The following is a 22,797-nucleotide window of genomic DNA, read 5'->3' on the forward strand; positions in this document are numbered from 1 at the left end:
CCCAAACCAGCAGACCCACCTCCTTGAACTCAAAGGGACCCATCTGTTCAATGTTTTCAGATTCTCTCTCTCTCTCTCTCTCTCACACACACACACACACACACACACAATCACACACTGCAAGCATGATCATGAACATGGTGGGTGCCAGCAGACAGCCTTCTTGTAAGCTTTAAGAACATGTCTTAAAATGGCGCCATGGGAGAAGGCTGGACGTCTTCCTCATTCAAGAGCCATGGGCATTCAAAACTCCGTTCTCACACCTCTGATGTTCATACTTTGACTTTAGTCAAAGGCTAGAGGGCCAAGGCCCTTGGGAATGGGACCCACAATGTCACAGGGGTTCCCCAGAACAGGACCAAAGAGGGCATTTCCTCAGAGAGGCTGTTTCCCCAAGAAAGTGGAGTTTGCCTCAGGAGTCTCGCCCGTCACCTATATTCCTAGGACCTGAATCCAGGCTGTGCAAGACTAGAGGTCTGGTTCCTAATCACCACCAACCTGCTGTGGACATGGAATGGCATTTCCCTACACCTGGGGTTCATCCTGTGGACCACTTCTCAAAAATGGGCCACTTAAAGGTGGTGTATACACACCATGGAATATTAGCCATAAAAATGAGTGACTTTCTGAGTTTTGCTGGTAAATGGATGGATCTGGAGACTATCAGCTAAGTGAAATTAGCCAGTCCCAAAAGACCAAAGGAATTTCCCTCTGATATGTGGATGCTAACACACAGCAAGGGGGAGAGAAGGGAAGACTAGAAGTTCAGTGGCTTAGACAAAGGGGAATGAAGGGAAGGGAGAGGAGATGGGAATGGGAAAGACAGTAGATTGAATTGGACACAATTCTCCCCTGATCATGTATGAATACCCACCAGAGAAGTCACGTTCAACGACAGGATAGGATCCTAATTAGAATAAGTTATAATCTATGTATATTTAATACATCAAAATACACTCTAAAAAGAACAACAGAAAGAAGAATGGGCTGCTTTTCTCCCAGTCTGGACATTTGGACATTTACACTGATTCACAGAGAAAAGGAGGGGCGGTGGAGCCTGCTGATTTGGGGTGCCTTCGTGACTGTGACCCGAGCTCCGCCCATCTTTGCTGTCATTTAGCTCCCCTCCTTCAGCCTTTTTCCCAAAGACTGGGTCTTTAATAAAACTACACTATTCCTCGTGGTGACTAAGGAAACGGTCTTCGGATTCTCACAGCCTCGATTCAAATCCAAGACCTGCCAGCGTTTCCGAGGGTTAAGTCACTCAACCGCTAAGCCTCCTCGCCTCGTCTGAAAAGCAGAGATAAGAGACTTTGCTTTATAAGGTGCTTGTTAGAAAAAAATCAAATGAGCTAACAATCTATGTAAAGCCTTTAGCTCGGTAGCTTGACATGTCATAAACGATAAAACACAAAACAGAACAAAATGCAACAGAAATGGTCCACGCTGCTTCTCATCCTTTCATTCATTCAGCCGACGGATAATAGAGCACTTACTGTGTGTCAACCACTGCTCCAGACACTGGGGTTACAACAGACAGGGCCCCTGCCCTCCTCCATATGCTAGTGGGTCTGTCAGCATGTGTGGCGATCAAGTGGCCAAGAGAACATGTCATCCAACACATCTGTTCTGCTCCATCCACTGGTACCATCACACCATCACACCGGGGCATTATGAGACGGCACAGACCTCAAAGACAAGGGGCTAGCTGGTGTGCGACATCACCCTGGGCCTTCTGCTCTCATTTGAGCTGTATCCTGTTCACAAGTGTCTCCTGCTGGCCCTGTCAACCTGCTATTGGTTTTACCAATGATGCTCATGGGGATGGCACACAGACACCCCTGGCCTAAGGCATTCCTGTGGTGTAGAGAAGGACATTGACTTTGGAGTCAGGGGACCTGGCTCTGCCACTGTGCAGAGGGGTACTTTGCAATGAGTTATTTAATCTTGTGAGCCTCTCAGGGACATGGAGGACCAATTTCCTGCAGATCTCTAGCAGAATTAAAAACAATGCAGAGCCTGTCTCAGGTGGGTCCTCGATGAGTAAGAAGGCCTTTCTATTGCTTTTTCTGCCCTTTTGAACCACTGGCTTTAAATTTAAACCAGCAGTTTTGAGGGAGCTGCTGCCATGCCAACTCAGAACAGTAAGGAAGGCCACAGAAAGCACTTCACAGAAGCCAGATGAACCTCTCAGATGGGGAATAACTTTCTTAAGTCCCAGAACTCACAAAGCATAGATCTGAGCTGGAACTAACACAGACATGGCAAAGGGTTCTCTCCAAAGCTGCTACCCTGCTGGAAATACTCAGTTTGCACCAGGAACATGGACCCTGGGCATTCTTATTCTACGCTCCCACCCAATGCCTGTGGCAGACAGGACTAACACATCACAGCACTCTCCCGCTGTTCCCCTCGCAGACTCAGAATTCAACCTCCAGACACCTTATGCTGTGTCTCTAGGTGAAAATTGGCCATCATTTCTTCCCCATATAGTCCTTTCATGTGAGTCTGTTCTCCTTGAAATGTGTATTTGGGTTTGTTTTGTTTATTCTTTAAATGAATAAATGAATGTACTGACACTATTAGGCTTCACGTGACAAGGTTAAGAACACGAATAGCTTCCATTCTAGTAAAAGACCCCCCAGAGTCTTTTAGTCTCTGAAGAGGTTGGAGGGATAGGTATAAATTACTAAAAATCATTTAAACTATATTACGCACCAGCCCTGTCTCCCAAGCCTTAACTACATTGCTTCTTCAATCCCTCTTGTCCTCTAAATTCGACTTTGGACTTCCCATCTTAAGGTAAACCAAAGCCCAGAAAACGGAAATGACTTTCCCAAAGTTATAAACCGACTCCCCCACCCCCAGGAGCTGACTCCTGTGGCAAACACCAAAATCCACAGAAGATTCCTGGCCTGGGTTCTGCTGACGTCACGTGGCCTTGACCTCTCTAAATCTTCAGCTCATTCCTCACACCCGAAACAGCATCACATTATTCTCCAAACTTGAATTTGCTCTCCAAATTTGAATATGACTTTAAATCCCTCTTTGATGACTTTTCAACAACCATGTAAATAGGTGGAAAGCATCATTGGCTTTATGTAAATCCCTGAAGCTAAATTTGGCCCTTAGAGCAAGTTTAAAAGAGATAAAACGCCTTTGCAAGGCTCTAGGGTAGAATCCATAAGAGGAAACTAGCATAATGTGGCCCAAATCATGGAGAAAGTGGGGCTCCTGACACAGTTGCCCAGACAATGAGGATCGGGGTGAGAAGATCCTTGTGCCCACACTGGAACAATCACGTTAGTCCTCGGCACTGGCACAGTCTTACGATTTGCCCCTTGGCAGAGTGTTCTGGATCCTCACCCAGGGAGGTTTCACAGGCGAGGGGACAGAGACGCTGGGAAGTTATATGACCTGCACAAGGCCACTCAGCCCTCGGAGAAGCCCGTTCCTGTGCACCCAGCCGTTGCAGGGCACTGCCCAAGCACTCCCCACTCGTCCTTGCCCCCTTTCTTTCTTCCTCCGCCTTTCTTTTCCCACCTTCTTACTCCCTCCATCTTTCCCTTCCCCCAGAACACATGTGGTTCGTCACGGGGAAATGGATTCTGAGCCACAAGGGCAGCTCTGACCTCTCCTTCGCCGCCTCCCCTCTCTGGGCCTTGCTCCTTTTCCTCCCCACAGTGTTGGCCGCCATTTCTGCTGCTTCCCTGGAGCCTGACTCAGCCCACAGCCTCTCCCACTGCGCTGTTCATATCCTAACGCCTCACAGCGCCTCTCCAGAAGCTCAGCTGCCTCAGTGATGCACAGGGGGGCAGAGGGGGACACAGGCCGGGCTCTTCCCACGCTTCCCCATGCTGCCTCTGCCCCTGCTAGCCCTCGATCAAAGAATGACCGGGGCTTTAGGAATGTGAGGAAGATGTCTTTAAAAACCAGCAAGAGGGAAAGGAAAGTGAAACTGCAAGATCACAGCCCCTATTCATCACAGGGCGACATCCAGGTCCACAGCAGGAGCAAAATGATCAGTGTACAGATCGCAGAAAGTATGGGTTGCAGCGTGGTCCTCAGAGCCAGGCAGGAAGAGATCAGGATGCTGGTCCTGCCACTCCCCAGCGTGGAGACCTGTGGAAGCTTTATCAACGGGCTGAGCTTCAGCTCCCTCATGTACAGAATGGACATTTATCACTGTCCCTGGTTGTGTGTCCATCCACCTGACAGATGTTCAACATCCGCTATATATTAGGACTGTTCTAGATATTCAGTGATAAGCAAGACAGAGCCCTCCTACCACCACCCCCCCCCCACACACAGGCTCCCACTATTTGTTAAACCAAAAGAAGCACTTAGCAAAGCAATTCCCCAACTTTGCATCACATTAGAACAACCTGGGGAGCTTTTGAAAGTCCCCATGCCCTGGTTGCACTCCATACCAATTAAATTAGCAAGGCTAGTGGTGGAAACCAGGCATCAGAATTTATTAAACATCCCCAGGTGGTTCTAATGTACAAAGTTTGGTGCCCTTAGCGTCAGCAGCACACACCCTACACAGACTCTGCCTCCGTCTCTCCTCAGCGCCACTCTGGCTGAACACTTGCCTGATCCATTCTAAACAGAGCTGGGCAATCCCCCGCATAATATATATTTAAATTAGCAACTAAAAGGATAATGTCGATTTTTAAAACCAGGAGCAGCAACAATCTGCATTAGCTCATTGATTAAATAAATGTGTCTGGGTTCCTTCCATCAGGAGGCATTGGGCAGCCCTCGACACCCAGCCCAATGCTCAGGAGTGGATTCTTGGAAGTCCCCCTGAAACAGCCTCTGCATTCAGATTCATCTGCTTCCCAAGCACAGGGCAGGCCTTCAAGGTTTCTCAGAGATGTACACAGTTTGCAGATGAGCATCCCGAACCCCCACATTCAACATCCCATTTCTCCAAATTACCCCTTGTCTATAAAACAGACTCTTTAATCCTGAAGGGGATTGAGAATTAAGTCGGAGCCCCACCTTAATAGGAAACTGCCACCTTTCTGTTCTCCCACTAGAGCAGACCAAGTTTGACTGACTTCCCTCCAGATAACACAAGCTTGGGAGCTATTTTAAAAGGAGGCCCTGCTACAGTCATGGGAAACAAAAAGGGCATCTGCTTCCTCCTGCCCCAGGAGCCCTATCAGCAATGCAGCCAGCCCAGCCTTCAATTAACACCAGGCTGCATATTTAAGCCCCAAAGAAGTCATTATCTCCGCATGTGGTTATTTATTGGATGACCAAGGGAAAAGACAGAGATTTCTCTTTTTCTTTTGTAGTGTGAACCGACCTGCAAAAGGATGGTGGTTTTATGTTGACTTTTCATCAGGTTGTTGATGGATTCAAAGAGCCGCCTCATGGATTCTTCAAACTCCATCTGTTCTTTGCCTTCATAAAGCCTGAAAGAAGACACATTTGGGTTATTTCTCAAGCCAACAGGCAACATCTTTGAAAGAGTGCGCCAGCTACAACCTTCATTTAAAATGTAAAAGAAAAAGGGTCAGGAGATGCAGACTTCAAGGGAAAGGAGGTGTTCTGTGCTGCTGTATGCAGAATTCACTCAAGGGGGACCCTCCCACCGAACAGGACCCCTCCACCTGGCAGGACACAGGAGCCTCCGAGGAGGGAATGCTGAGCTAAGAGGACATGGATAAGGTCACCCTTCTGCAAGAATCAGAGGGGAGAGGCTGTGGTCATCAGATGTTCAGAGTACCCTGGAAACATCAAGAAGGAATATTTTCAAATCCACCACCCCTCCCACTTCGCCACAGCCTGCATGGCCAGCAGGCCCCACAATCTACTCAGGGGCCTCCTGTACCCTTATTTCAGGAGGACACTTATTCTGGCCTCTTTCTCCTCTCATTACAAAGATCCTACATTTTTATAAAAAAAAAAAACATAACAGAAATGCATAGTTTAGAAACTGAGAATTCTCATTAACCCAAGCAAAAAAGTCAGCTCTGTCAATATTTTGATGTGCATCCTTCCAGAGGTTTCCAGTGCCTCCTGATGTACACATGTGATGGTGCCTGGAAGCCATCCTCTCCTAGAGAATCAGGTCCCCAAGTCTCACCACCCATCCCCCGCCTCAGGAGTATTGTTCAGCCCGGGGCTTCTCCAAACAAGCTTTACCTGTCACCGGCTCAGAGTCTCTCTTGTCACAGCCTGACATGTCAAAAACTTGTCGGCGCCTGGGCTTTGGTAAAGGTGCTTTGCTCAGATAAAGCACTGACAGGCTTAACAGGTGTGTCTGCTTCTTGAAGCCCAGAGCTGAACCAGCACGGCCACCTCGCTGCCATCTCTGCACAATGCCCGCCCCACCCCTCTCCCCTCTGTTTCCTGGCTCTAATTGTGTCTTCTGTGGGAATCGGCGACTTCATCGCCAGCCACTTTCTCTTTCTCTTTCTCTCTTTTTTCCTAACTGGCCATCTCAAAAGTCCTCCTGGAGTAGGAAGCTAATGGGAAGCCAGAGCTGGTTGCCAGTTCCAGAGAGCTGGCAATTGCCATTGACCTTCTAGGAATCTAGGTCAAGGTCACAGAGAGGCCCTGTGCCTTGGGCATCTTCATTCTCTTCTCCAAGGCTCCCTTCTCTCTCTCTCTGCTCCTCTTCACACCACTCATTTCTGGACCTTCTTCTGGGGCCACAGATACCTACTGTAGAGTGTGGACTACAGGGAAAGTCAGCTCTGGGTGCAGACCCCCACTGCCCTGCAGGAACGGGGCACCTTGTCAACAACCGCAAACGTCATGGAGAGCAACTGTGCCCAGCACCCTGGGATTCCATTAGGCCATCCCCCTCCTCACAGCCCTGCCACCAAGCAGCCCCATCATCCTGCCCACTTGCTGCTTCAGCAGCAGGGCCTGGCCCCCCAGCCAGAATCAGAGTCAGGATGCAAGCGTGGACGTCCGGCTCTGGAGCCCAGTGCTCCATGTCCACCACCTCTCTCAATTTCCTATGCCTCAGTTTCCCACCTGTGGTGTCAGCAGCCACAGGACTGGCAGAGGACTGCACAGTGGCTGACTGAGCACAGAGCTAGGCCCCAGGGAGCACTAGCTGCTGTCCTGCTGCCAACTGCGAGAGGACTTTCCCTGCTGTCATCCCCACTCCACAGGTAAGAACACAGGAAATTCTCATGAGCTTGAAACCTGCTCAATCCCACCTGCTCTGGTCTGGATAGGATTCATCCCCCAAGGATTCAAGTTGGAAGGTTGGACCCATGTGGTTATGTGAGAGGTGGTGGGACATATGAGAGGTGGGACCTACTGCAAGGTCAGTAGGTCACTGGAATGCACTCTTGGTAGTGATTAAGGTAGCTCTCTTAAGAGAACCAGTAATGGACCCAGCTATGTTCTGGCTTCTTGTCTCATATGAACTCTCCCTCTCACCTGTGCTCCAGCGTCATGCCATCAGCAGAGCCAAGTCAATGCCAGCACCATGGCCGTGACCCTCCAGAACTATGAGCTCAATACACCTATTTTCTTTATAAAATTGCCGGGCCTTGGGTATTTCATTGTAGTAGCAGAAAACAAACTAATACATCATCTCAGTGGAAAAATGGGACCACAGTCCCATTCTAACCTTGATCAAGCACAGAAGAAGACTGGATCTTAATTCAATGTGGTCATGTTGGCTTCCCCACAACTACTTTCTCTAGCCAACGGATAGTCCATCTCTCCAGAATTTTGCTTTGAAAACTGCTACTCTTTCCCCTACTGCAGCTACCTGAAACATTTAATAGACTATATCATAATGCATCCACTAAGTTACTGGTCTTAGTACTGAGCCTGACCACTGCCTCCCATCAGTATTTGACACCCAGACTTGGCTGCCCCAGTATCGAGATGCCAGTGGGCATCCTCCTTGGTATACTGGTGTGTGTGGTAGAGTCCATTATGACCAGGTAATCTTCATGGGAACTGCCTGCCCCACCAACAGGGATGGTCACTAGTGACACTTTTCTGCTAAAAGACAGCCCCATCCACCCATCAACTGAATGGCTTTTTGGTAGTTCTCTTTCTTTCTGTAAGTCGTCATTTTTAACAGAGAAACATAATAACGGGCTGTTGGGAGTCATCTCAGTGGTAGATCTCCAGGGCTCATGTTCAGGGACTGCTGTGGTTCCCACTCATGCGGTATCTGATGACCACTTTTTGGCTTTTATGAGCTGCACAGTTTCCTTACAACAAACTGCACTCTAATTAAACTAGTGCTGGTTGGTTTCTCTGCAGCCCTCCTCTAGTCAGAACTGCATGGAGTGGAACAAATTTCTTCCTGCTGCTTCCTGGGGTGGAGTTTGAAACCAAGAGCTCTCAAGAAGTCCAGAGAGTACTTTGTCCATGCTCTCATTGGACAGTTGGAGAGTCAGAGGACCAGAGCGGGGAAGTGACTTGGCATTGCCATCTTTTAAATATTTGATTAAGGTGGGAAGGAAGAGAGGACCTCAGACTCTATTAAAGAGTAGGCCAACACTCTCCATTGATTTCAAACTAAATTGAATTTTGTTTTCATCCACAAGAGAGATGGGATTCGCTTAGACTGTCCCTAGGGGATAGCTTGGACTGGAACTCAGCATTCTTCTCCTTCTACGCTTCTGTTGGATCCTGAGGGCTCTGACCCCACCGGGGATTAATCCACTGATGGCTGACTGACCACTGAAGGCAGTGGAGACTGCAGGAGGGGGGACCTGGTTAGAAGGTGTAGGTCACTGAGGGTGTGCCTGGGAAGGGGATCTCCTGTCCTTGGCTCCCTGTCCTGTTTCCCACTGTGTTTCTTTCCTCCACCACGCCCTTCCGCCATGATGCTCTGCTTCACCTGAGCCAGGGGTGAAGCCAGCAATGGAGCCAGCTGATCATGGGCACAGACCTCAGAAACCATGGGCCAAAATAAATCTTTCCTTTTTAAAATTGTTCATGTCGGGTATTTTGGTCACAGAATTGAAAAGCAAACTAACACAACTGCGAAGCCTAGAAGTGATCATCGTGGCAAATGCTCTAATCTGAGAGTAAATAAATAGAAGGGATATTTTGAGTAGTAAATGGCTAAGGCAAGAAACACACAGGGGTTTGAGATTATATGGAAGAAACAGCCCGCTGAGATGGGGGCAACTGGGCATTCCAGGGCCTCCTGAGAAGCTTGCAAAGACAAATACAGCCTCATCTATTTGCAGCACTTTAAATGTGGCCTTGAAGTCAAGGGCACAGATGCTGCTCCAGGGTCCTTTTTTAGCACCTGGTCTCTGTTACAGCTTCAGGAGAGAAACATTGTTTTCTAGCCTAGAACACTTAGAAAGGTACTCAACAATCCAGCTGATTCTGCCAGGGAACAAATTATGGAAGGGCTCCAAGGCCCTGTCCACAAGGAAAACTGAAACAACCTGCAAGGCGCTGTTCTGGGGCCGAGAGCCCCATTACAGCCAGGCTCCCAGGGCTGGGATAAATACAGTCAGGCTCAGCCACAGGTGATTCATTAAGGAGACACAGTACCCAGCTGAGCACTTGCCCAATGCAAACGCAGCCCCATATGGTGCACACGGTGCTCTCTTCCACCTGCTTCGTGTAAGTACTTTGAGCCTTGGCCTAAAACTGAGATAGCCAACCTGAGCCCGCAGCCCAAGGGAGAGGAATCCAACCAAAGCTACTCGGGCTGTGAGGCACGCTGGCAGGTTCACTGTAGTATCCAGAGGCGAGGTGGGCCCCATTTTGTTTTCTAAATCACAGTCACAGCCAACTCCTCTAAGTGACCCTTACAGGCATCCCTCAGGCTGTTGTCTTGCCTCTTGGAGGTAAAATAGAAACTTAGACTCTCTGGATTCCAAATCCTGCCTTGCCACATACGGGGAGAGTGCGGGGAGCAAACCTTGGCTAAAACATAATCTCTTTAAGGGTCAGTTTCCTCAATGAGTAAAATGATGCCTTCCCTGTAGTTTTTCCAAAAATCAAATGTAAGTAGAGCGCCACTCATCCAAAAATGGGATCAGAGGTGTTTCAGCTTGGGATTTTTTTCCTGGATTTTGGGATTTTTACACTTTTTACATAATCTTAGTGACAGGACCGGAGCCCAAATAGGAAACTCATTTATGAGGCTCATAGGTATCCTATACAAATATACTGAAGGTCACTTTATCTGACACTTTTGGTAATTCTGCTCATAAGACAAAGTTTCACGGTGTGGAATTTTCCACTTGTGGAGCCATGACATTCAAAAAGTTTCCGATTTTGGAGCACTCCAGATTTCAGACTTTTGGATTAGGGACACTCACCCCATAAATGCCATGTAAAGCGATTGGCACAGTGTCTAGCCCATGCAGACAGCAACCCAATACATGTAGGCTATGCTTACATCACCTGCAATTTCTCTTCTGAATACATCACAGTTTTGGTTCCTGAGCCATAGAAGCCCCAGGGAGAGAGATGGGCATCTTCACAAAGACCACCACCTAGTGAGAACTTAGCATGTGCCATCCAGCGAGGGGCGAGCCCACGAGTGGATCATTGATTACTGCATGCAGATGAAACAGAATCAGAACAGGTAGACATCATGGCCAAGCACTGCCAAGGGTCAGGCGCTGTGCTAGTTCTCCATCCACATGGACTGGCCCTTTCCACGGGGGCTAGCACCTATACTTTGCATATGCAAAAGAGAAAATACAGTTTAAAGAGGAGATCTTTAGAGGAATGCAATGCCCCCCCTGCCACCACCCTGCTGCAATGCCCCCCCCTGCCACCACCACCACAGCTTGTCCACCCTGCCTCCTTCCTCCCTCCCCAGCAGCCCCGGGAGGTGCCCTGCAGCCTCAGCCCTCGGCCCAGCCCCCTCTGCCTCTCTCACCCAGTCCCATCTTTGCCTAAATTTGCTCTTGGAGAGATATGCACTTGACTCGTTTCACAGGAGCCTGGGAGCGAGACCAAATTAATTGAAAACTTTTTAAAATGAAAAATCTGTTTTAAATGATTCCAGGATCTTTTCTAGAACTGAGCAAAGTATTCAGTTCCCAGCACACCACTTTGTTACTTTGCAACCCCTTCGTGCCCCAAAATGGGATGCCACGTACTCAGTGGATACCACAGAAGGGAGGCCACCTACCTAGTAAATTCCCTCAGGTGACCGATACACACTGCACACTCCTTCAATTCAGACCATCATGGAGGCCAAGACATCCCTATCACAAAACTTCATCTTCAGCAATAACTTTGTTATGGTTTAGATATGTGTCCCCCAAAAACTCACGTGTGAAACAATGCAGAAAGGTTTAGGATGAAATGATTGGTTTGAAAGCCTTAATCTGATAAGTGCATTAATTCCCTGAAAAGGGATCAGCTGCGTGGTGACTGTAGGTGGGTAGGGTGTAGCTGGAGGAGGTGGGCTCTGGGGCATGCCTTTGGAGTATATATTTTGTCTTTGTTGAGCAGAGATCTCTCTCTGCTTCCTGGTGTGATGTCTTGAGTTGCTTTCCCCGGCCACACCCTCCAGCCATGATATTTAGCCTTATCTCAAACCCCAAGGAAAGGAGCTGGCTGCTATGAACTGAGACCTCTGAAACCTGAGCACCAGATAGACTTTTCCTCCTCTAATTGTTCTGATTGGGTCTTTTGGTCACAGCAGTGAGAAAGCTGACTAAAACCTCTGGACTGCTTTCTCCATCAGAGTGTCAACTCCAAGCACACAGGGAACGAGGCTATCTCTATCATAATGTCCCTCTGTCCATCGACGGGCCTGGAATATCGAAAGTGAGTTACAAACACCTGTCAGCAGATGGAAAACCACTGAGTAAGCGAATCTCAGCAGCCTCAATGTGGCTGCACAGAAAAGTCCTAGGAATCCAGAATGCATTGGCATGGGCTCATGTTAAGGCACCCATAGATCTCAAGGATGATATGAGCAATTACTATTACTACCTTTTCCACTAAGACAACTGCTGCCAACAGCTGCTATTATTAAGCATTTACTATTCTGAGTGCTGCGTCCATATTTATTTCTTTGATCCGTACTACAACCCCATCATGTAGGTGTTATTACCATGAAGTGAATAAGGACTCAGAGGTACAGTTAGATGGCATCATTTGTCCAAAGTCACTCAACTCATAAATGGCAGAACCAGAAGTTCAGGTCATGAGTGTCTCTGCCTCCCACCTTCTCCCCTTAACCACTAAGCAGCATCCCCTCCTGGGGAGAGGGTTCAGTGGCAGCCAGCTAGGAGCTGGAGCAGGTGGGGGATGGGCAGCACTGGGTGTCCAGGGGAGGACAGAGGGAAGCTGGCTGACTGGTTGGAACCTTTCCTTACTCAAGCTCTAAATCCAAGGTGACTGGGCTGATGTTCCCACCCAGGAGCCAAGCATTTGCTTTATTTGAGAAGGTGTACATTACTGACTTACAAAAAGAACCACTGAGCTGTTCCTGGTTTAAGAAGAGTGATTACCTTGGGAAAGTCACAATACTTCAAGACCAGAGCCAAGAAGTCAAGCGCACTTCCTGTCTTTCTCTCCCATTGCTCCTCTCTCTAATCTCTCTCTCTCTCTCTCTCTCTCTCTCTCTCTCTCTCTTCACCTGGCACTGAGCATAATTTGTAGCAGAACCAGTGGCCGAGTCTGTCTGAAAATCATTCTTGTGCTTACTGATCCTGCTTATAGAGAGAAACCCTGCAGTGTGGTCAGCAGGTATATTTCTGTCATAGTGATAGGGCTAGAAAAGGCTTGAGAAGAGGGTCCCTGTCTGATCTGCCTCTTCCCTGTATGGTCACTGTCACCCACTGTCCCCCCCACCCCTTCCCCTGTGCCAAGGTTTATGAACCTGAAATAGAAGTTGCAGATGGAGATGTGAAATTTTGGTGTAATGAGGTTGTGCTTAGCTTTCTTGATCAACAAAGGCCAGAGAAGATTTTTTTGAAAGGATAACAAAATTTAAATGTGAGGAGTTATTTTGTCGGAAGACAAAGTAGGGAAGCTCTATCTGGAAGGGAAGCAGTAAAGGAGGCTTAGGATGACCTTAATGTTGCCAGTCAAGCAGCCCCTGTGGCCGGAGAGCCTTGCTTGGTGGTATTTCATTGAACACCCCCAGTGGGCAGTAGGCAGGGCCCAGACAGGAGCCAGTCCTCTGTCAATGACAAAAGGGTTTGTACTGAGCTGTTACTTTTTCAGAGGGTGACATTTAAGGAGTGACCAGCCCTTAGGGCAAACTGCAAAGAATTTTCACTAGAGTCTTTCTTCCTGCTGTAAATAATCCTGGGGAAGAAGGATTTGTGGTTGAGGGGAAAGAAAACAAATTCTGCATCATGAGGGGAATCCTGCTTTGAAAACTGTCTCGAATAAAGGCATAAAAATTAACGTAATCACAGAAGAAAAACTGCCTCAGGTGGATGCCTAAACCACCTGAATTAAAAAAAAAAAAAAAAAACTAGAAGTTAGCAATATGGAAGAGAGGAAAGAAAATCCATCTAAAACATCCACTTTACTTTTAAATTATGGCGACCCTATGTAATAAATTCACAGTAAGTAGGTAATAAGACGTAGGCAAAGCCTCAGAGAGAACTCTTCGTTATGAATTGAGTGTGACGGGCGCCCCGTGCCATCCTTCATTCCACTGAGAGCTGCAGACTTTCTGTCATTTGGCTAAAGGACCCAAGTAGCATAATTCTGTGCCTAAGTAAATTTCTCCATTAGCATGAAAAATAGCATTTGGGGCTTTCTTTCTCTGATATAATTAGAAATTGAATGTTCTCAAAACAATGTTCCTAAGGATAAAAACACATGCACATACCCCTCCATGCTTCTGTTAAGAGAAAAACAAATTGCATTGACCACTTAAAAGGAGAGTAAATATCTATTGGAGTCCTTTCTAGATTTTTTTGTATGGAATACTCTGTTGAAAAATTTGGGTGCCAAGAAGAAACTGGGTTTTCATTGTATCTCTTTCATTTCATCCTCTAGTTCTTTAATAACCCAGGAGGTTTCCATGATAAATGATAGCAAAAAATAAAGTTGCAGAATGATTATATACATACACACACAAATTGTAAAATCTGGCAATCTATGTATTAAGTTGATGATAGAAAATTCCCTTGGAAAAGGGACTGTGTGCGAGAGTCCCATTAGACAATTTTATGTTATCTTCTGATTTTTTTTAACAAATGAATGTTATATTTAATTTTTTAAAGCAAGGTCTGCTCTTGGGGGTGAGTGCATCTCTCCCTTCAGCCCATATCAGGACAATCCTCTCCATAGCCTGTCCTGTGTCCTCTCATTCTCACCCAGGAAACCAGGCTAAAAGGAGACCCATCACAAGGCCACATCCCAGGAGGCAGCTTCCCTCTCCAGTATGGAGTAGAGATGCTCATTCTCATCTCCCTCCTGGTTTCCTGCATAGACTGCAGCTAGAGAGACAATTGCCTAAGAATGTCAAGTTATTATTATTCTAAACTGTGGTCATGCCAAGAGCACCTGAACTTTGTCCTTTGAGTCCAGGGTTTCTGAGGAGGATAATTAACCCCAGGCTTCCTGCTCTGTTCCACTGGGAGCCCTGACATTTGGTGTGTGTAAATAGAATTTTTAACATTTTCTTTCCTAATGGTGCCAGTTTCTAAAATACCTGTGCCATAAAACTCTTTGTTTTGAAATCTGGGAATATCCAAGAAGGCACTGAATTCAAACACCCTTGGCTTTCCATCACTGGAGACCTCTGTAGAGAAAGCTGGAGGGCAGAGGGCCAGAGGAGCCCATGGCAGAGGACAATGTAGCAGACCAGGATAGTCTGAGCTGCAGGGCTGAGCTCTAGACCAGAGCCAGCAATAGTCAAAATTGTGATCTCCAGTAGGTCATTCAACTCTAATCTCCAGTTCTCCCATCTCCACTTAACTACTTAACATTGAGATAAGTCTTCAGGAGTGTGTGTGTGTGTGTGTGTGTGTGTGTGTGTGTGTGAGTGTACACACAGGCATGGTATATATGCATGGTACAGGGGATCTAACCTAGGGCAAGGCATGGGCTCTACCACTAAGTAACACTATAACCTAAATCCTTCAGGATTCCAACTGGCTTTACTGTCAAGGAGCCAAGATGGCATCTGCAAGTTCAATCCTTAGTACCAAAAAAAAAAAAAAAAAAAAAAAAAAAAGAAGAAGAACCAAGATGGGACACATCACACTCCAGAATTTCCAAGCAGAGCATATAGACCCAGAGGCACCCAATTCAGAGCTTGGAGTAAGAAGGAATGGATCTTGAAGAGTGCAAATGTCATTCAGTTATGGAGCCCATTAATTCACTCTCTCAAAGCCACTTTCTCCTCCCCTGCTTCAGGACCTCCGCTGTCACCCAAACTTCCATTGCCTGTCACCTTTAAGGTTCTGAATCAATCTCCCCTCTCTCGTGCCCATCCCCTGACAATCCATTTTCTACAGAAACACAATTGTGATCATCAAATTTTCCATTTACAATCCTGTAGCAGCTCCTCATTGCCCTGAAGACCGTGGCCACTTGCCATGGCCCCACATTCAAGGCTCTTCAAGGTCTGTCCCTTCTTGCATCTCTAGGTGATCTCCAGCCACTCTGTCCCTGGGCCTCTGCATGCCAGCCACTCTGGCCTTTTTGCAGTTCACCTGGGTCATGCTCCCTCTGTCAGGGAACTCTCTGTGGCTTTATTTTCACCTACTACCCCTCCTCCTCACAAGCCAACACCCCATAGTTCAGGACAGGGCTTAGATGGCACTCTCCCAGAAAAGCTCCCTGGCCCCCTAGGAGTTGACCTTACTACCTGCTCTGAGGCTCATCGCTAACACCTCCCCTCGCCTTAACCACATGATCATCTGCTCAGTGACTCTCTTCCCAACTATACCAAATAGTCCATGAAGACTAGGCCTGAGGTTGTCCAATTCATCATTGGATTTATAGTGCAGGGTGCTATAAATATGTAAATATGCATCAGATAAGCACTGGATAGCTAAAAGCCAAACCCCCACCACTAGGCAAATAGGTCAATTCATTTTGACATAGAAACTTGCATTATTTACTCAGATGCTTAAAAAGAGGAACCAAGATTCAATGGCGGTTTGCACAGGACAGATATGGATGGTGTCGCCTCTGAACATAAGGAGGAAAAAATACTGTGGGCTGAAAGAGCAAGTCTTTAAAGTGGAGAAATGCCCACATGTGACAAGCTGCTTATCATCATTGGGTTTGCAGGCCCTGAGATTATCTCTGAGCTAGCCCCAGGATACATTCCACCTGCCCCGCAGATGCCCCACAGATGCCTTCCCAAGTGGACAGGGTGTGGGGGTGGCCAAAGCCCAGGCTCAGAAAAGCTGAGCATGCACTGTAGGCAGCAGACACAGGCTCCAGGACATGCCAGGGCCAGGTCCTTGTGTTGACTTCTAGGATTTAGGAGAGGCCACATTCTAATTTTGCTGCATTGGGGGAGGTACTAGATTTCATATTAAATCACATCAGAGGAGGAAATTCTGAAAAAAGAAGAGGGATTCTCTCCCAAGCAGGTGAGCTTTAAAATCATGGACTGCGGTTCAGTCATCAGACCCTGCTGACCCAGTGGTGCATAGCCGGCCTGAAGCCAAATGAGCTGAGCAGTCGAGTCACCTCACCTATAAGGGATGAAGGAAAGAAAAAACCAACAATAGTGGACTCTAAATTCCAGGACAGGGCAGCTTTGACTTGGCTAAGTAGTTGTGCTTGGGGTTTCCTTAAGAGTATTATTCAACAACAGTATTATTAATTATTCAACAAAAATTTGTTGGACACCTACTGTGTGCTGATCAATGTGCTATAAAGAGAAGTAAAAGTGGACCCCCAAACATATAAAACAGCAACTGTGACATGTACTTCAAGGACAAATTTTGTGGGCAATAAAAACATAAAATAGAGACTTGACCTAGCCATAAAATAAAAGGGTAGGTTCCCCGAAGAAGTGACACTTGAAATGACACAGGAAAGGTGAGGAAGAGAAAAGTGGAGAAAAGGGGAGAGGGAAGGGTGGTCCAGGCCGCAGGAACAGCAGGTGCGTGGCCCTGAAGAACAGAATAAGATCTGAAGACCTTCATTTCTAACAGCATGATGAACAAGAACCCTGGGAAACCTCTCCATTGAAGAGCTACCAAAGATGGGTTTAAAAACCAATCACTGAATTGTCAAGATAGTAAGAATCCACGTGAGACAGACAACACCGAGTCAGACTGTGGTACTGATGAACAGTAAAGCCAACTTTCCTCAAAGGCATCTGCCGAAGCCTAGCGTCCTGAGACTTCCATGTTGATGTCTACTGAAGGACAAAAAGAGTGAGCCCTGCTTCCTGGAGACCCTAGCATTAAGCTGGCTTCTGGGTTTGCCACCCCTTCTTTGTAAGGGTAGTTGAGGGGTAGACTCATTACACAAATGTCCTTAGTACTGGGTGGGGAATGTGGACACATCTGCACTGGGAATGCATAGCCACAAGCCAGTCTTCTCCTGCACTTTGTTTTGTTTGTTTGTTTATTTGTTTTTCCAAAGTCATGTTCTTTGCTGCATCGACATGCAGAAAAATTAACTTAAATAGATCTCTGCTTTATTCTGCCTTCAAGTGAAAGGCAGAAACTCTGATTTTCTTTGGAGGTAAATAAAAATTTAATTCAAGACATACACATACACACGCACACACAAATACACAGTTACCAACTGATCAAGGAAAATTGGCTTTAAAAAATATGGGCTGCAGATGTAGCTCGGGGGTAGAGCACTTACCTAGCATGAGGCCCTGGGTTGGACAACCAGCATTAAAATAATAACAAAACCAAGAAAAGCAAAGGAAGCAAAGCTCTAAAACAGATACAGCAGATTCAGACCCACAAATGCTTCCTATTGCAATTCTACAACCAAGAAGATAAGATCAACATAATTAATATATTTCAAAATCCCAAAATAGTGCTTGAAAATATAATCAAGAAATAAAAAATTTAAAAAATGATAAAGTAGTTTTGAAAAGGAACTAAATGAAGTTCTGAAAATTTATAATTATCAAAATTAAAAACTCAATGATTTAAACAGCATATTAGACATAGCTAAAAAGAAAAATGAATGAAATGAAAAATAGGTTCAAAGAAATTAGCCAAAATGAATCCCCCCAAATCAAAAAAAAAGATGGATAAGATGAAAAGTTTGAAACCTGGAGAATATAATGAAGGCTTATATGTATTGGATGACATTTCAGACAGATAATAGACTACATGGAGAAAATGAAAATATTTTAAAAGAATGGGAATTTATTTGGAATTGGTATTAAGCACACAAAACTCCAGATCTAGGAAAACTAATTTGTATCAGAGATACCATCCCTAAATACATCAAGGGGAACCACAAAACATCAAAGATGAAGAAATTATGCTGCCAGACAGGAAGAAATACCACTCCTAGAAAGATACAATGGTACGATTGTCAGCTAGGCCTGACAAGAAACAGCAAAGATCAGTGAACCAACAAATAGACAAATGAGAAGCAGACCTATAATTTTATGACTATGAAAACGTCCTTTCATATCTTAGGATAAAATCAGAGTGACTGAGAGACTTTACTGCAGAATTTACTAAACTTAATTCTAAAATATTTACTTCAAGAAGAAGGAAAACAAATGAAAGGTCTAAGGTAAAAAGAGAAAAGATGAACTTCTAATTTTTTTATTGTGGTTAAAAACCATATAACATCAAATTTAGCATCTTAACTATTTTTTAAGTAGTAGTAGCATATAGTAGCATTGAAGCACTTTTGTTAGTGAAAATATATAAACAAATACTGACTATTTAAAACAATATCTAATCTGTGGAGTTATTTTCTTTAAAGTTAAACTTTATAATATTAGCACAGTATTTAAGAGGAAAGTGATCCTTTTATTATTCAAGGGAAATGTAAAAAAATATTATCTTTAAATCTTATTACATTAAATATGTATGACAAAATATCTAGGTAGCCACTAATCCAAATAAATATAAAATGTAACTTTCAAACTCATAAAGTGAAAAAGTGAAGAAGAAAATTGAAAACGATTCAAAAAAAAGTAGAGGATGGGGGGACAAAACTACAAGGAGGAGGAACAGTCAAGATGGAATAAATAAATTCAGAACATCAATTATCACATTGAAAATCTATCATCTCTTCATAATGAACATCAGCATCAAATTACTAAGGGACTTTCTTCAACTGATGGAAACATCTACAATAAATATCAAAGGTACAAGGTGTTACACGATTTCATTCATTTCTTTTTCTTGTTTTGTTTTTTTTTGTACTGGGGATTGAACCAAATGATGCTTTAACACTGAGCTACCCCACCAGCCCCCCTCCCTTTTTTTTTTTTTTTTTTTTGAGACAGGGTCTCACTATGTTGTTGAGGTTGGCCTTGAACTTGTGATCCTCCTGCCTCAGCCTCCCAAGTTTCTGGGATTGCAGGTGTGAGTCACGGTTCCAGGCTTGTTTCATCATTTCTATTCAAAATTACCTAGAATCCTAGCCAGTGAAGTAGGAGAGAGAAAGAATTAGGATTAGAAAGGGAGACATGGAACGTTCCATATTTACAGGTGTTATACTTTTCTATTTAGTAAATCCAAGCATCTCTGTAGATATGGGCTTGGGGCCAGGGGGGACAAGAATAGATGCATATGGGGAATCAGAGAAAATGAGGTGTCAAGGACAAGTCCCTCTTCCTCTTCTTTGCAAGGTGGTGGAGTGTGGGTCCCTGTGAGGGGCATTGTGAGTTTGGTTCTGACTCTGAATGGCCTTTGAGATACTAAAAGAGGAGAGAAAAGGAAATGATGGTGCTTGGGCCTGGAACCTGGGGTCAGAACCTGCTGGCTTTGCATTCTCCACCCACAGGTGGCAACTGGGGAAGCAGTTTGGGACTGAGAGCTGAGTGACAAGAGGCAAAGGCCAGCCTGAGACTAAGGACCTCCGAAGAGGGCATCTGGGAAGAATGGAGACTGAGAAGAGGGCTCCACATTGCAGAGGCCAAGGCAGGAACAGGTATCAAATGGGGGACAGGGACAGCACTGTAAAATGCTGTGGCTCCTCCTGTTTAGGATGCTTTGAATTTCTGGCACAATAGTATGAATCACCTAAGGCTTAACACAAAGTGCATCTAATCACGGGAAACCTCTGCATTTTTTCCGACCCTGGTAGACCTCAAGACATGAAGATTCACACCCCACCAAGAATGCACCTTTAGTAGGACATCAGAAAATAATAATTAAGACCATTTAGTCCAGAAAACTGGACCTTAGGAAACCATTCTTTTGAGGAAATGTATACCCACAACCAACGCAGTCTGCACAGTGCGTGTTAATGATCACCTCTAATGGCTCTGGAAGCATCTGCTACTTTGGATAATATGGATCTTTAGACCCATTATTAGTAGATAATTGAAAATCATAATCATAAACTTTTTAAGAAAAACATCTGTCCAAAACCACAATCCAAAATCTAGGTGGCCAAAGAATTAATGGTTGTTAAAAAAAAAACAAAACAGTAAATGTGAGTGTTAGACAACTACATTCAGCAGAGCTGAGAGACGGCAAGAAGAGATTCAGGGATCTCCAGCGGCTTGAGGAGGCACAGGCTCTGTCTATCCCCCAACCTAATGAAAGAATGCACAGATTATGTCACGTGTATCTTACCTGGAGAGCCTCAGAGGACTGAGGGGGTTTTGAGTCACACGTGGTGCATGACACACACCTTTTTTTTACTCCCTGAGCATTACAGCAGGTAGCTGACACATGAGCATTTGGTTGAACACCAGCCTTTGCAACACACTCGGCATCCTCCTGCAAGGTAGGCTCTGACCAGCCCCTGGAGACCTCTTTCTCCTCTTCTCCCCTTTGCCCACCTCCATCAGCCACCCAGCATTCTGATTGTGTAAAACCATTCCCACTTGTTCTTTACCAAGAGCGCTTGCTCATTCTTTTCTTCCCTGAAACTCCTCCTCCCAACCCTCCCATGGCTGCACCCTCCACCTCCCAGTCTAAACAGCTCTTATTCAGGACTCTCACTCAGTATAACACCCGCAGTCTATCCCCACGTGAGACAAGGACACTAAAGTGCGAAGTTAAGTTCCTTGCAAGGTCAGAGACACTGGGATGCAAACCCAGGTATTCTGGGCTGGAGCCTCCTCTATGCTACTGTGCTGACCATCCATCTCAACTGCTATTGGCCCTCCATTCCCCCATTTCTGCATCTACAGACTCAACAATCTCAAACAGAAAAAATATGTATATATACATATATAAACTGGATCTGAATTGAATGAGTAGACTTTTTTTCTGGTCGTTGTTCCCTAAGCAATACAGTGTAACACTTAATACATATCTAATGCACCATTTAGGTTGTATTAGATATGTAATCTAATGTGACTTAAAGCTCACAGGATATGGCTAGATTATGTTCAACTTTGCCATTTTAGGTAGGGATTCAAGCATCTTTGGATTTGAGTACTGGTGGGGGTCCTGGAAGGGATCCCCCTTTAGGACAGCTGAATTTGCTTATTTCCCTCAATAGCGTTTATCACAGTTTGCAACTACTTGCTCTATTTGTTTATTTTTCTTTTCTGTCTCTCCTAGCATGAGGTAGAGACTCCCTCACTCTTACACATGACAGGGTCCCATCCTGAGTTTGGCCAAATGCAGGATTGACCACTAATAGAGAATGAGTGAGGGGGCGCAATCAGCATCTCTGCAGCAGCTATCAGGAGAGCAGATGCGGGCGGTGGAGGACAGGTTTAGAGAGTTGAAGGACAGTTGCCAGATGCACTTCTGCACCTCGCAACTAAGATCTAGATCTTCTCCATTTTTTTCCCACCCAAAGACACAAACACGCAGCCAGCCAACAACTGAGCCGTCTGTTCTTTCCTATTAAGGAAACAAATTCTCCTTCAGGGTGTCGCCTGCCTCGGGAGCCTTGGAAGTGGATCACAGAGTGCATGTAGTCATGCTAATTCTGTTGTCATCCCTGACGATTGTGTTAGCTTGGTGAGTTTCACCCTGCTGGCAAGCCAGGACCCTCTTACCCGGCATCTGCATGCTTCATTACAAGGGATTTGCAAACACATTTCCTAAATCTACATACTTACTGGGTAGATGACTCTCCCACCCCAGTCATTTTCTAAGGAGCTATGATCCTCAGCATCTGATAGGAAAAGCCCATTTTGTGCTCGGCAAGGATATGGCCAGCACGCCAGCTCCCAGCCTTCTAGCGAGGAGGTAAGGAGGAAGGGAAGTGATCACAGTTCCCACCTTCAAGAATGCATACCTAGGTCCTGTCTGCTCCCTTAACTGCCTAGAGCACAGTCTTGTCTGTGAAATTAAGCCATGTAAAGGACAATGGAAGCAGGCAGGACCCGTGTCTCACACTCTGCTCTGAGCAGAGAATGGAAGTTTGCCCAGTGTCAAGCAGGCAGCCTGGGATTGTGCAAGGAGAAGACAAGCCAGAGGCACAGGATTCCCTTGTGCTCCAGAGAAGACCAGCTGCACTTCAGCCCCAGGCCTCTGCACACTCCAATGGCCTGAAGCTGGGTACCAGGAAAGACAGCGTTAACAGCTTGGATGTGGTTTGAGTGTGAACCCCAAGGGCTCATGTGCTGGAACCTGGCCCTCAGAGTGGTGGTTTTGGGAGGTGCTGGGCAACCTTTAAGAGGTGGGCCTGGTGGGAGAGGTAGGTCATTGAGGACATTGCCCTAGGATGGCAGGAAGATGGTTCTCATGGGATTCCTGGAGTGACTCTCATAAGAGGTTGTTATAGAAGAACAAGGTTGGCCACTCT

General features: G+C 45.8%; 1 protein-coding gene across 1 annotated transcript in view; it reads right to left on the bottom strand.

Moving 5' to 3' along the window:
* Nucleotides 1-22,797, bottom strand: part of DOCK2 (dedicator of cytokinesis 2) — a 400,926-nt gene that overhangs the window by 302,551 nt on the left and 75,578 nt on the right. The window contains exon 23 of the mRNA XM_081269393.1: nucleotides 5,318-5,426. Within this exon, the coding sequence (XP_081125519.1) occupies nucleotides 5,318-5,426 (109 nt within the window). The remainder of the gene's footprint in view (nucleotides 1-5,317; nucleotides 5,427-22,797) is intronic.

The sequence above is a fragment of the Spermophilus citellus genome (genome assembly GCF_964194105.1).
Source record: "Spermophilus citellus genome assembly, chromosome: 1".
NCBI classification, from domain to species: domain Eukaryota; kingdom Metazoa; phylum Chordata; class Mammalia; order Rodentia; family Sciuridae; genus Spermophilus; species Spermophilus citellus.